The 14165-nt window shown below is 59.0% G+C and overlaps 1 protein-coding gene and 1 long non-coding RNA gene across 3 annotated transcripts; one reads left to right on the top strand and one right to left on the bottom strand.

The window, feature by feature from the left end:
- Positions 1 to 223: 223 nt before the first annotated feature.
- Positions 224 to 9135, bottom strand: RHOD (ras homolog family member D). The gene is made up of 5 exons (XM_059400416.1): positions 8990 to 9135; positions 4541 to 4628; positions 3633 to 3742; positions 1772 to 1906; positions 224 to 1201 (listed from the first exon to the last, which is right to left on the bottom strand). Exons 1-5 carry the CDS (start codon positions 9119 to 9121, stop codon positions 1034 to 1036), a joined length of 633 nt encoding a protein of 210 aa, XP_059256399.1. The 5' UTR covers positions 9122 to 9135; the 3' UTR covers positions 224 to 1033.
- LOC132018039 (uncharacterized) lies at positions 8299 to 14124 on the top strand. 2 transcript variants are annotated; one of them, XR_009404441.1, is made up of 4 exons: positions 8299 to 8545; positions 9678 to 9831; positions 10551 to 11538; positions 11947 to 14124. It is a non-coding gene; the product is annotated as an uncharacterized LOC132018039 (long non-coding RNA). The 2 variants fall into 2 exon arrangements; XR_009404442.1 differs by lacking the exon at positions 8299 to 8545 and adding an exon at positions 9269 to 9448.
- Positions 14125 to 14165: the final 41 nt, after the last annotated feature.

Consider the following 14165-nt stretch of genomic DNA (forward strand, 5'->3'; position numbering starts at 1 on the left):
GCCGGCTGCCCTGCAGAATTCAGACTCAGGACTGCAACATCAACTTACCTGAATCTCTAGCCTGCCCTATAGCTCTCAGACTTGCCAACCCCTGTGATCCTGTGAGTCAACGCCTTACAATTCCTCTCCGTCTCTCCACACATATACACACACATTATTGGTTCTATATGGTTCTGTTTCCCTGGACAACCCCACTATAATATTGTTGAATATATTACATATATTATATCTCAGCAATATTATTTATTTATCATAAACAACAACCAAAAAACCCTCTTGTGAACCTTTTGTGAGCACTTACTGGGTGCCAGCCACCTGCCAAGCTCTTTGCGTGCGTCTCAGATGCTCTTCCTCATCTAAAGGCTCCTTGCCATCATCTGGGATCGGTCCCATTTCACTGATGGGGATACTGAGGCGCAGAGGGTTCGAGTAATTTGCCCAAGGTCCTGAAGTGATAGAGCTGGGTTTGGATGTGGCTAGTCCCACTCCAGTGCCTACGAGTGATGGGTCCTTTTCTGCTACGGAGTGTGTGTGTGTGTGTGTAAAGCAAGACACGTGACCTAGCTGGCAAGGAATGCGGTTTTAGTTGGTTTTAGTTGTTAGTTACCATCCCCGGGGCTGAGGGAGGGTGTGAGTTGTGTGGCTCAGGGTTCTGGGAGTGCCCTGTCCGAAGGGGCAGCCCTGGGGGCAGCCGTGAGGCAGTGCCAGGCTCAACAGGCTGCTTCTGGATGTGTGGTCCAGGCTGGGAGCTGGGAGACCGGCAGTCATTTCAGGGGTCTCCAGGAGTAGCCCTCCGCAGGGCAGGTGGGCTCCAGAAGCCCCTTCTTCAGGCCTCGAGGTGAGCGGGTGACGCTCTATTCCAGGGTTGGCAGCTCCAGCTCAGAGGCCTGGCCTTGGCGGGTCCAGCTGTGTGAGGTGCAGTTCGGTGATCACAGCTTGGGGACTGGGTCCAGCCCAGCCGACTGGGCAGCGCAGCGCCCAGCTCCTTCTGGTGCTGCTGGGGCCGTTGGTGGGCAGGGAGGGGCTCAAGATGTCAGGACATCACGCAACAGCTCTGGGTAACCCTCCTCCAGAAGTTGTGACCGCGGCTGCTGAGGGCCACCTCGGCTGCCTCCTGGAAGACTGCGTGGACGTTTTCTTGGAGCAGGGCTGAGCACTCCAGGTAGGCCACTGCACCCACGGACCTCGCCATCTCCTGGCCCTAACAGAGAGAGGGGAGAGGGCTGCCTTGAGGCGGAGGCCTCCGGAGGGCCTTGTGTTTGGCCTCCTCATGGCTTCACAGCGCTCTTGGCCATCCTAGGGAGACTCCAGGACAAAAGAGGAAGGTGAGTTTTTCCAGGAGCCATAGCTCCTGCCCCCTGGCTTGACCAAGCACTCTCATGGCTTCTTTGGGTTTCCTGCCTCAGTTCCAGGATGGGTATCTGCCTCTCACGGCACGAACTAACCCACTTCCTAGGTGTGTAGCAGAGAGGGGCCTGTGGCCTGAAGGGCTGGGGTTCCTCTCCAGGCCTCAGCTTCCCTATCTGTGAAGTGGGTGCGCAGGATTATCTGAATGGGCAGACCACTTGCTCCCCTTCCACAGGCAAAAGCTTCTAGAGTATTCTAGGTACCGATTCTAAGCCAAGACCATTCCAAGATGACCTCTACCTTGACCTACACCCTGTTTGTGCTGGATGCCTCATGTTGCTGAAAGCCTGGGCAGGGTCAGCATACCCAGAAGCCCGCCCCCTTCCCAGGATCCGTCCCCCCACCCTTGGGCTGGGTTTCTTACCCTGTGGTAGGTCACAGGTTCCAACCTATTTTTCCGCAGCTTCTTCACCAGCGACTTGTCCTTGCGCAGGTCAGTCTTGCAGCCCACGACAATGATGGGCACCTCCTTGCAGAAGTGGCTCACCTCTGGGTACCACTGCGGGGAGGGTGGCAGCACGGGTGCGTGTGTTAGCCATGTCCTCCAACCTCGCACTCCCCAGGTGGACCTCAGCAATGATAATCAGTGCAGCCAACGTTTAGGGAGAATTACCCTGTTCTAGGCTCTGAGACTTCACATGTGTGAACCTTTCAATCAATCCCCTAAGTCCCCGTGAAGCAAGTTCTGTCATCAATCCCATTGTACAGATGCAGTAACTGAGGCTCGGGGACACTGTGGAACGTGGCTTTGGTCACACAACTGGAAGCGGCAGGATCTGAGCCCAGGGTTGTTTCCCAGAGCCCTGCTCCTGCCTGGTCTAGAATCCTGCCGCTCTGCAAGGTAAGGGCCCCTAGGACTGCCTCCCAACTGGGTAAAATATATAAAGAAATTAGTCAGCCTTTAAAAATAAAGCAGCTCACAAAATGGTCGCAGCAGCTGTTTGCCTGCTGGAGGGAACTCTCCTATTCTGTGTCAGCTGCTCTTTGGAATGTGAGGCTTCAGGGCCTGGTTATTTCAGCCTGGACAGCTGGGGAGTCTAGAATCTGGAGGCAGGGGATTTAGAACTCCAGGAGTGCGCGCCTGCTCAGTTTGTCTGTTCAGAAAAAACTGGCATCAAACTGTCTGTCTGCTGGAGCCAGACGAGGCCCGGGGTAGGGGGCTCCCCTGGGCTGACTTCCCATACTCCAGCCCCTCCACAGACCTGTGTCTGACCGTGGTCTCCCCTGTGACTTCGCCTTGCTAAATCTAACACTGAATCCTCGGCCTTCGTCCTGCCTGAGCCCTGGCACCAGGCTGCCATTTCTCCCTCCCCCACCATTTGGTTGGCACTTCGCGCTGGGACCCTGATCTCTCACTTCCCATGTGCAAGGCTCTTCCCCACTGGTGGTGCCGAAATGGATCTGCCCAGCCCTGGGAGCTGCACTCAGACCCCATGTCTGCCTGGCCCTCCACAGCGATGTCCAACAGGCCCCGATCTCCCACCTCCCTACCCCCCACTTGCTCCTTCTCATCTCGGGAAATGGCAAGGCCGCCTTCTATTTGCTCTGGTCCAAACCTCTCTCCCACTCCCAACCTGGGGACAACACTACTGGTTCCACCAGGCTGTCAAGGGGAGATGAGTGAATGGGCAGAAGTACCCAGAACAGAGCTTGGCACAGGGTAAGTTCTCAGTAACTATTACCATCATTGTTGCAGTGTGACTCACGCGGTCACCAGCTGTGCTCTGAGGAACCCGAGAGCACGCTGTTTGCACGCCGTTCACGTGGAGGCCCTGGCAGCAGAGGGTACAAGAGCAGAACAACTCAAGGGACCACCACATCCCTGATACCTGTGGGCAGTGAGCAGCCGTGGGAAGCCCTGACGCAGCTGGGGAGCACTGTGGGAGGCCCCCCACCGCTGAAAGCCAGCGGTCACACAGGAGGGGGCCGAGAGCTGCTGAGGCTGCCGGTGCGTGCAGCCTCGGACAGGCCCAGGCTGGGGAGCTGCGGGGGCCTCTGGACCACTCAGCTTTCTCAGTCCAGACCCTGCTACCAAACCCCTATGGGACCTCTGGCAAGTCGCTGCCCCTGCTCTGGGCCTCAGTTTCCCCACGTATACACCAAAGGTGCTGGATTTGAGTGATCTGGGGCCTGCCATGCTCTGACAGGCTGTGGAGTCAAGGGTGGGGCCAGAGCAGAGTGGCCTGGCTATGGGGGGCTGTACCTCCCCAACCCCCAGTACCTACCCGGTTAAAGATGTTATCAAAGCTGTGCGGGCTGGTGACATCGAAACAGAGGAGCAGGACACTGGCGTCGGGGTAGAAGAGGGGCCGCAGGCGGTCATAGTCAACTTGTCCTGGGGAGAGTGGGGGTGAGCATTCCCTTCAGATCTCCCCCAACATCAGGGAGGTCATCCCAGCAGACAGGGGAGCCGGGATCAGGGCCTGGTTGTATGCCTCGTGGTCTGATACACATGTGGTGCCCAGCTAGCCTCAGCACGTGGACATTTCCCTCCCGGTGGTGTTGCCCCAGCTTGCCCGGGCTCTGTGTTAGCCCTGGTTAGCCCTGGTGTTAGCCCTTGCCAAGAAAGCCCTGTTCTGGAAGGAGTGGGGAACCAGCCTGCAGGGATTGGGGCCATCGGTCCAAAGTCTGCTTTGCCCTGAGCTTGGGAGGTGAGGAGTAGGAAGCAGGTAGGACCCTGGACAAAGGCCCTTTAACCCCTGCATGGCCAGGGGGCTGCTGGGATACCCTGGGGTGAGCTTTCAGCTCTGGTGTGGATTTGACTGAACCCTATGTGGGTAAGGTCAGGAAGCTGGGAGGCAGAGGTCAAGGTCAGGCAGATCTTACAGAAGCTAGAGCCAGGATGGAATGCTTAGGAGGCCAGTAATAGCTCACCCCTTGAGAAAAAAGAGCTATGAACTCCCCCTTGTCTCCGGGACATAGCTGGCAACCCTCTGTTGGGGGAGGCAGCGGACGTAGGTGCAGGAGCAAAGAAGCTTCAAGTTCCTAGGGACCCTAATCGTGGCTAACACCCTCCCTTGGAGATTGGTGAGACTGGCTGGGCTTCTCTGGTTCGGAACGAAGGGAGCAGGGCTGGGCTTCTGGGCGTGGGGGGCCCCTCCTCCCTCGTCCGTCCTGCAGCCCGCACACCCACCTGCCGTGTCCCAGATTTGGAGGTTCAGGGGTTTCCCCTTTATTTGCAGGTTAACGGTGAGCCGCTCAAACACAGTGGGGGTGTAGCTCTGAGGAAGAAGGGGGCAAGGCAGAGGCTGTGAGGACCACTTCTGTAGCAGGGTGTGCCCGGGTGCCCTGGCCAGAGCCCGGATTTGCCTGCAGCACTGCTCCCCTCTTTGGGAGGCTGACAGTCTGAGGGAGGGTCTCTGCGAGGTAGGCAGCCCAAGGGGGTAAGGCCTAGCGCTGCCGCCTCCAGGCTGGGGGCCCCAGCGAGGCACGGAACCTCCCTGGCCTTCCCACCTGTAAAGCGGGAATATGGAAAGCGCCTCCCACATGTGTTGCCCTAAGGATTCCGTGAGAGGCTAGCTCTGTGCAGAGCCTGACGCTCCGAGCAGTCCCCCACACGCCAGCTACTGTTATTTTTATCTTTGTCCCCCTGGATGGGGGACTGTCCCATTTCTGAGTCTTCCTTCGCATTGTCCCCTCCTCCTGGAATGACATTAGCCTACATTTGTTTGTTTGATTGATTGTCCATTCATTCACTCCCTCATATATACATTCAGTAAACACTGGCACCTTCTCTAGTCCCGGATGCTGGAGAGAAGTCATGAACGAGACTCACTGTCTGCTCTGGGGAGCCTGTAGCTTTCTGGGGGGGGGGGGGGGTCCCTGCTTTGCCTCTCAACCTCTCATAATCCAACCAAGCCCCCTGCCCCATGCCACCTCCCCCAGGAGGCCCTTCTGGATTGCTTCCCACATCCTGTCTGTGTCTGCCTTTCTTATTAGCCCCGTCTGGCATCAGGAGGAAGTCACTCGGGCCACAGGCCCCTCCACCCAGGCCTAGAGGCTGAGGGCACTCCCTCTCCATGGAGGCTGGATGAGTGGAAACAGGACGCGTTTGGTACACAGACAACGCACAGGAATGAGAAGGGGGAACGTGTACAGATGCGGTCTGAGCAACAGGTTAGGAGGTTTCCAAAGCGCGACAATGCATGCCCTTTGCTGGAGTGGCGTGCTGGACCAGCTAGGGTCCCCAAGGCGAGCTCACTTGCTCAGGGCTGGTGGGTGGAGCCACAGCATGGGGAGACCCTGGCCTCCTGGCCTCCGCCCTTCCTAGGCCAGACGGCCACTGCACCTGCCTCAACTCCGGCCGACTTCAAGCCTGCCCGCCTGCCCGCAGGCTCTGAGTCAGGCCCTGGGCTGCTGGGAGGGGCAGCCCCTTAGCGGTGGGTCAGTGCGGTCCTCCAGGCCACTTGGGAAGGCACCGGGGGAGGGTGAGCCAACGGAGAAGGTGAGGACGGCCCTGGGATGGGGTTTAATTTGCCCTGGACTCTAGCCACCTGTCACTCCCTCTACCAGTAGGTACAGACAAGAGCTCTACCTACCCCCCACCCCCAGCCCCTAGCACCCAGCCGGCCCAGGCTCCCTCCCCTCAGGTCCCTTGCCTGGCGGGAGACAGTGTGACATGGTGGCTAGAGCAGTGGCTGTGGTCTCAGATGTTCCTGGCTTTGGACTGGCTCTGGCCCTCACCAGCTGCATGATCTTGGGCCCGTCCCCTCACTGGTCAAAGGAGAAGAGTGTCCCTTTACAGTGGGATAGGGGAGACTGGCTGGCAGGGGAGGCCCGGCATAGACGTCCCCCGCTTAGAAAGCGGGGCGCCAGCAGCAGTGTCCATGCCAGCTGCTGTCCATCCCTCCAGGTGGTATGCCCTTCTCCAGCCTGTCACCGAGGAAGGGACTGACACCTGCTGAGCTTCCACGCACCCACTCACCTGGGGCGGGGCCCCTCCTGATCTGAGGTGGAGGGCAGCCGGCCACAAAGCCCTGGGGAGATCTGTGTCACTACTCAGGGAACACCTGTGGAGATGACACCGTCATCCACATTTTCTAGGGATCTACTGTGCATGGCCCTCCCCTGTCCTTTCTGGGACCCCCACAGCCTCGGGAAGTTAGCTCTATCCCCGTTTTCTCATAAGGACAGAGCTGGGAAGGATGGAGCCAGGTCCTTCTGGCTCAAGAGCCTGAGCCTGGCCTCTTGAGGCAGAAAGACCTGGCTCCATCCTTCCCGGCTCTGTCCCAGGCCACTGGCCTGTCCTGAGGTCACTGACTCTTGAGCCCCGGGTATCCGGAGTGGGCAGGCAAGCCCCATTCCAGGCTGCCTGGCTGGGTTGCTCCTGTGGCTTGTAACAGCACAACCCTCCCCCCAACTCTAGAGACTTTGTCTACACCTTCTGTTGTGTTCTTTGAACCACCAGGCAGGGTCACTCTGACCAGTAAATACCTAATCTTATCTATTGAGCTGTCCTTAGTCAGAAAGGGAGGGCCAGGTCTGAGCCAGACCAGGGTAGAGGTGACTCGGGCTTGGGTCTGCCCACAGACAGACAGACGGAGCATTACAGGATGGGGGAACATAGTTCAAGAAAGGAGAGTCCCCCGGTGGACGAGGAGGGACTGAGCTGGTTCTGGAAGGCAGGGCTGGTCCTCCCTCCCCGCTCCCCTTCCCATCCTTCTGTGGGACCCCTGGGCTTTGGAATGGTTGCTGATCCAAAGGTTAGCCAGGACTGGGCAGAGGCTGGTGCCTGGACTTTCCTCTACCTCAGGAGCTTTCTCTACTCTGCTCCCTTGCTCTGAACTTAAGGCTGGGCACAGCCAGACAAGGGTCCCTGAGGTTCGAATCCCAACCTATTGTCTGCCCTGTGGGGGACTCCAGGTCTTCTACCTGCTGGTTCCCTGAGTTTGGAGGCCTGCCAGGAGGAGGAGTCTCAGGGCCAGAGCAGAAGGCTGGTCTGGCAGGCAGAGCACTGGGGACTGTGGAGAGTGCCCTGGTCAGGGGCGGGGAGATCTGGGCTCCCAACGTGCACTGTCACTGCTGGACCCTGCTCCCCAAGGCAAGACTCTCTCTCTAGCTTCCGTTTTCCCACCTGTAAAACGAGGCCTTTCCAGTGCTTGCCGTTCTTTTAAAAGAAGAGCTCTTCCTTGTGCCTGGAGGTAGAGGGGTCCTCAAACAGATGAGGAGTTTAGACGAGGACAGCTCTACCTCCCTGGTGGCAAGCATGTTCTCCCTTCCCCTGGCCAGCCCCAGCATGCCCTTCAAAACACACATTCCATCACCTTCCAGAAGCCCACTTCCAAGCTGCAACCTCTCTGGAATCAGGATGAGCCTTGCCATCAGTGACGTCTCAGAGCCTAGGACACCCCTCCCAGCCAGTCTCCTGGACCCTGGCTGGCCTGGTCCCTCTCCCTGCCATGCCATAATTGTTGGGTTCCCTTGGGCAGCATCTGGGGGCCCAGAAACTTGTCCCACCCAACTTAAAAAAAGGGACTGCCCAAAGGAGGTGACGTCAGCTCCACAAACCACAAAGCAAGAGCTGGCTCGATGCTGCCGTAGTGGAAAGGAAGGTCTGACCCTGTTACCAGCCCTGGCTTCTCCTGCCTCCCCCATCAGACTCCCCAGGGCCTGCAACAGTCCAGGGGTTTGGAGGATGATGGGACAGGCAGGAGGGAGACGAGATGCTGGAAGCAAACCCACAGACTCCCAGAACTGGGCTGAGAAGTGAGTGGGCCGAGCCTCTGTCCTGGTGCCTGGGAGCCCGCCTGGACAGTCTGAGCGCGCTAGCGAAGGACCGACAGCCAAGGCGCCCAGAGCGTCCCAGACGTGCCTGGTACACACAGGCTGTCTCTCAGCCTTGCCCTAATTCCACCTCACTGGGTCTCCGGCCCTCTGAGGTTGTGTGAGGAAACGGAGGCTCAGAGAGGCTAAGCAAGGTACCGAGGGCCCTACAGTTTATTAGAGGAGAGCTGAGGTGCCAACCAAGCTATCTGACGTGAGTCTGGTGTGCTCTGACCTCCAGGACACAGCCCACCCCCGCACAAACAAGAGCTGGTGGAGAAGAGATGTTAGCCAAATCCCGTGCGTCCTTCCTGCTGCAGATTCTGAGCTGAGCCCTTGACCTGTATTAATTCACTCTTCACAGAGACCCTGGAAGGTGAGCACCAATCGTATTCCTATTGTGTGGTCAAGAAAACAGGCACAGAGAGGGTAGGGGACTTGCCCAGGGGTACACAGCTTTAAGTGGCAAAGCCATGATTCGAACCCAGCCAGGCAAGTCTGGCTCCAGTGTCCTCAGTCCTTCCTAGCCATGCTGGGTCGCCAAGTGCTCTCTTAGGATCTAGGGGGTACCCAGGTTGCCCAAGTCAGTCCCTGTGGCACCTCTCCCAGCGAAGTGCCCTTCTGGCCACTTTACAGATGATACCGCTGAGGCCCTCGCTCCCGATGGCGGAGCGAGAACTGCCTCTGAGCACACAGTCCGCCGGGAGACCCCTGGCGGGACCAGGTGGGCGCCCCGGGGAGCGCGCGCGGAACCCGACCGGGCGGCCGAGCGCGCGAGGCAGGGTCCGGGGCGCGGGGCCCGGAGGGGGCCGGGACTCACCTCGGGGAAGGCCCCCTCGGCGAAGACCATGAGCAGCGACGTCTTCCCGCAGCCGCCGTCGCCGACCAGGACCACCTTGACGGACCGCGCCCCCGGCGGCGCCTCGGCGCCCGCGGCCTGGGCCGCCCTCATCGCGAGCGGGCGAGCGGCGGCGCGGGGCGGGCGGGCAGCGGCGCGGGGCGGCCGGCGGGGCAGGAATGTGGAAGGGGCGGGGCGGCGGGAGGAAGTGCGCGCGGGGCGGCCGGGGGCGGGGGCGGGGGCGCGGGGCGGGGGCGCGGGGCCAGGTGAGAGCCCGGGGGCGTGGCGAGCGGCGGGGCCCGCCCCTGGGGAAACCCTTGGGGAGCCGCTACTGCTGGCGGGCGCGGGGTGTGGGGGTGCGGGAAAGGGTCCCGCGCTCGGCCTGCGTCCTCCGCGTCCTCTGGGTCCGATGGGGAGAAGACAAGGAGTCGGACGATGATTGTGTGTGTGGGGAGGGTGGACCGGGAAGGAGGAGGCCCCTGGCCCACTTCCTCTGGGAGGAAGGAGGCGGGGTGGGGGTGAGGGGCAGCCAGGGGAGCCTACCAGCTTTGTAGGGACAAGAACTGGGTCCCTGGTGCCCAGCGCCGGTCGGCCGCAACAAGAGCCACAAGAGCCGGTGACTTTGGGTGAATGAATGGATGCCTGAAGGGACAAATGTGCGTTTCCCCAGGGCTCTGGAATCAGCGCCTACCATGGTCCTCCCTCCGGATACGTAAGGCCAGATGGGAAGGGGATGAGCCGGGCATACCCTTATGGGTCAGTTCCCCGCACTGCTAGCCTGGCCTGCGCACTGCCCCAGCCAGCACCAGGAAGTTTCCATGCAGGTAGGTCAGCGACCATCTGCTCACCTCTGGGAGGGCATCATCTAAAGAAAGTGAGGGAACCTTCCACCAACAAAGTGATGAGAGCAGGGTCTGGTGCATGGTTGGTCCATGTGTTAGTCCATGTGTTAGTGATCCTTACTATTTAACCAATACTGATGCCTAAGGGCCTGGGAGGACCTTGAACCCTTCAAGATGAAGTCCCTATTTTGAGAAGCTCACGTCTAGAATGGGAGACAGGTAGGGCATTGGTGTGGTAGGAGCTACAACAGAAGTGGGGACAGGCAGCGGGGCAGAAGTAGGGAAGAGAGGCTGGCTCTTTACCTGGGGGGAGGGGGGCATCAGAAAACCCTTCTGAGGAGAGGGGCCAGAGTCTTGAAGAAAAAGTGAGACAGTCAAATGGGCGGGGGGTGGGTAAGGTGGTCCAAACTGAGAGAAGCCCAGGCAAAGTATGGAGGTGAGAGATGGAGTACTTTGAGGGGGCGCTGTGGTCCTTCTCTGTGATGGAAGGTGAGATCGTGTTGAGGAGCTGGTGCCAGGAGAGGCTGACGTTCCAACAGGGCTTGGATAGCGGAGCATTTTCGGTGCCGGGAATAAATACAGAACTGAAGTGAATTGAAATCTTTTGAAAATGGGCACAAGGTTCTCCCCAGGTCCTGGACTGAGTGTTTTCAGTGAAGCTCAAAGGAATAGACAGTAGAATCTTTGGGTTCCCCACACAGGTTATGACGTCATCCCATGTGGAGTTCGAAGCTGGGCAGGTGGAAAGGCACCCTCAGCCCACGTTGAACCTCACTGTGGACCAAAGAGGCAGCTGGGGCAGGGGTCGCTGTCCCCACTGCAAAGAGGCAGAGCCCAGACCCCTGACTCAAGCTCAGCCAGGGCCACAGTCCGCAGGAGGAATGGAGCCTCATCTGGATGGAGGGAGCATCTCGTGACATCCCCACCCTTCAGATGCTCTTTCCTCCCCGAAACTGCCAAAGGGCTGAGCAATGACTTGGCACTGAGCAGGGCTCCCCGCCCCAAGGAGTGGTGGGAGGGGCCCTGTCCCCCAACGATCAGCTGTCAGCTTTGTCATCCTCTATTCTCTCCACTGCTGCTGTCATCAGGCCTTGGGTGACAGGCTAGGAGGCAGGTGGGGCCAGACTGGCGGTGGAGGGAGCTGAGAATCAGGCAGAGGCGTTTGGCCTTGGTTGCTATAGGGATAATCATTATAATGACATCCTTGACGTGTGTCATGCCTTGCAGTTTCACTGAACATTTCCGAGAATAACAGCGCCCATTAATGGCTAGCTCACTGTGTGCCGGCTCTGTCCCCTAGCAGGTGGGGATTGTTAGCCCCATTTTACAGATGAGGAACCCTGGGCTGGGATGGGGGGGCAGAGAGGTTAAATTCTTGCCTAAGACCCGCAGCTAGGAAGAGGCAGAACTTGAGTTTGAACCCAGGTCTGGCCACACGGCAGGGCTCTCTCCTGACATCACACCTCGTCTATACTTCCTTCGGCCGGGAGACTCGGTTGTGAGCCCAGCAAGTGATCTGCTTCCTTCGTTCTACTGGGAGCTGAGGCTCAGGATGGTAGGTCCGATTGACCACCTGGCTGGACACAGAGGGCAAAAGAAGGGAAATGGAGCAGGGACAAGAGGAAGGAAGGTTGGTTGACTCGAAAGAATAAACAAACCGAAGAAACAAGAAAGGGATTGACCGCCCAGGTGAGATTACAGAGCGCGACCCAGTGGCAGGCTCAGCAGGCAGGGGACCGCCCTCCTGCTTCCTTCCGCTCCAAGGACCCCTGGCCTTGGCCCCTTGGCCGCCTCTTAGACCCCCTGACCCCACCCTCCCCGAGCCCAGGAGTCCCCTGCTGCCCCAGCCGGGTCTCTGCTGCCGCCGTGTGGCTGCTCTTCTCCCTGCACCATTCCCACGGTGGCTTGCCTGGTGGCTGGGAGCTCCTGGCTTGGGGTGTGGGGTGCTCACGAGTGGCTGGCAGATGGGGGAAGTGGGTGCCGGGGGTGGAGTGGAACTTCAGTGGTCCAGTCATGTCCCTTGGAGTGGCTTGGCAGGGTACACAGGCTCTTTGCTCCTCGTGCTTCCTATGTGCCCAACCCCTCCCTTTTATCTAGAACCCAGGTCCCAGGAGGTCTGTCTTTGGCCAGAACCCTTCCACCCAAAGCCCGGACCTCTTGTTTACGGAGCATCTCCTGAGTCCTGGACACTTGGCACGTATTGCTTTATTCCCTCATATTACGTATAATTCTTATCCTCTTTTGACAAGTAATGAAACTGAGGCCCAGAGAGGACAGATGATTTGCCCAAGATCCCACAGCTGGTGAGTGGGTGAGCTGGGATTCTAACCCAGGCATTTGGGGCTGCTATGCACGGAATTCCTGAAAGTCAGAGGTGCGGGGGGTGCCTTTAGAGGCCTTGCTGATCAACACATTTATTCTTCAGGCAGGGAAACTGAAGCTCACAAGAAGGGACCCGTCGCACAGCGAGAAAGCTGCAGGCCCAGTCTGCGGCAGTGGGAGCCCGGAAGAGCCTCTTCTCCCATTTCTGTCTGTCTGGGCTCCGTCAGATCCATTCCATTCCAGCCACCGTTTAACTGGATGGAGCTCAGGGCTGGGAGTGCGGGCCTCCTGTCCTCGGCTCCTCTCTCCCACCTGTCATTATGGATCCTGGTGGGTGGAGTGAGAGGGGCAGAGAGCCAGGGGGCCCTGCGGCCCAGTCTCAGGTTTATTTAGCCTTTCCGGTTGTCACTTTGGGTTGTCACTTTGGGCATCTGCAGGCATAGACTGCCGGGGCAGGAGAGAGGAAGCGGAGGTCTGAGCGGCGGTGGGTTGTGGGCGGCACAAGGACGCAGCCCCGCCCCCTGTACACGTGGGCAGGTGGACCGGCCCCCTCAACCCGTGTTGAGCCTCACTGTGGACCAAAGAGGCAGCTGGGGCACCCCCAGCTGTCACTGTCCCCACTGCAAAGAGGCGGAGCCAGTGTGGTCAGGTCAGTGACCTCCATACCTGTCCTCTTGGATACAGCACTGCCTATCCCTGAAGTCGCCCCGACAAAGGAGGTCTGGGACCCTGGAGGCCGGCCCATGGGCCTAGGGCTGGGAGGAGGAAGAGGCAGGAAGAGATGCGGGTGGTGCGGTGCGGGCTATGCCCAAGGAGGCTGACGCCTCAGGACAGCTTAGGCTGACTCTCACTGAGCAGGAGCTGTGCTGGCTCATGTCCCCTCCTCCTCACTTCCAAAGCTGTTCAGAAGGTCCCCTGTCTCCCTCCCCTGACCTGCGCCTCTGACCCAGCCCAGGACCCTCCGTGGCTCCTCACTGCCAGCCGGACCAGGACCTTTGACTTTACCCTGAAGCCATAAAACCTCCCCAGCTCCGCCTCATCTGGCCTCTCCAGCCTCAGGTGTCACAACGGACACCAAGGAGTTCCCATGCCCAGAGGCCCCTCTCCCTCCTCCATTCGCATGGTCCTCCCTACACTGCCAGGCTAGTGCTCCTGCTTCCACCTCCTCCAGGAAGCCCTTCCCTACCCTTCCACTCCTATCTCACCGGTGTCCTCTGTCTGTCCAGTGTTGGTGGGAGACGTGGGGGGAGGTGCACAGAAGCCTGCACAGTCGGGCTCTGTGGGAGGCAGGTCTCCTCAGAGCTACTGGTAATTCCCACCTAGATCATCCTTTGATCCTTGGTATGATCTTCTAGAGCAGGGGAGAGACTAGAGCAGCCTGGGAGAGTCGAGGAAGGGGGCAGTGTGGCCTGGGGGTTAAGAGCATGAACTTCGGAAGGAGACAGCCAGAGCTTGAATCCCAGCTTGGAGACTTTCTGGGGCTGTGTGATCTTGGACTAGTTACCTAACTTCTTTAAGCTTCCATTTCCGGTTCTTCAAAATGGGATGATAACTGAACGTCCCCCGGGGCCGCGAGGGTTACAGGGTGGCCCGCTGGCACCTGCATTCATTGAACGTGTGCGACCCTTCTTCCCTCTAAGCCTTTCTTTGGGCTCCCTTGTCCTCATCCTCCCCCAAATTTGCTCTAGCAAGGTTGACTAATTGGCCTCAATTTTTGCCCACTCCTGCCCCTTTGTGTCTTGTTCCCTGTTCCAGAAATGCTTTTTGGGCCTTGTCCTACCTTTTTCAACCCTACGGTTCTTCTTTCCCTGAAGACGGCTCAGTGACACCACCAGGAAGTCCTCCGTGATATTCCCTACTGCCATCCTCCCTGCCAGGCCTGGCTTAGGGCCCCTTATTAGAGCCTCCCAAGCAGTCCGATGGCATTGCTCCTTGTGCTAGTGTCCCAGCCAGACAGAGACCTCCTTCCCTTCTGGGTACTCAGCAGCAGGGCA

Source organism: Mustela nigripes, chromosome 1, assembly GCF_022355385.1.
Source record: "Mustela nigripes isolate SB6536 chromosome 1, MUSNIG.SB6536, whole genome shotgun sequence".
Taxonomy (NCBI): domain Eukaryota; kingdom Metazoa; phylum Chordata; class Mammalia; order Carnivora; family Mustelidae; genus Mustela; species Mustela nigripes.

Bases quoted from the DNA above. Each gene is read 5' to 3' on its own strand.
- RHOD (XM_059400416.1), bottom strand. From the start codon at position 9,121: ATGAGGGCGGCCCAGGCCGCGGGCGCCGAGGCGCCGCCGGGGGCGCGG. The intron at 4,629-8,989 runs GTGAGTCCCGGC...CTTCTTCCTCAG, and splicing joins CCGAGGGGGCCTTCCCCGAG to AGCTACACCCCCACTGTGTT. The intron at 1,907-3,632 runs GTAGGTACTGGG...CCCTCCCCGCAG, and splicing joins TTGATAACATCTTTAACCGG to TGGTACCCAGAGGTGAGCCA.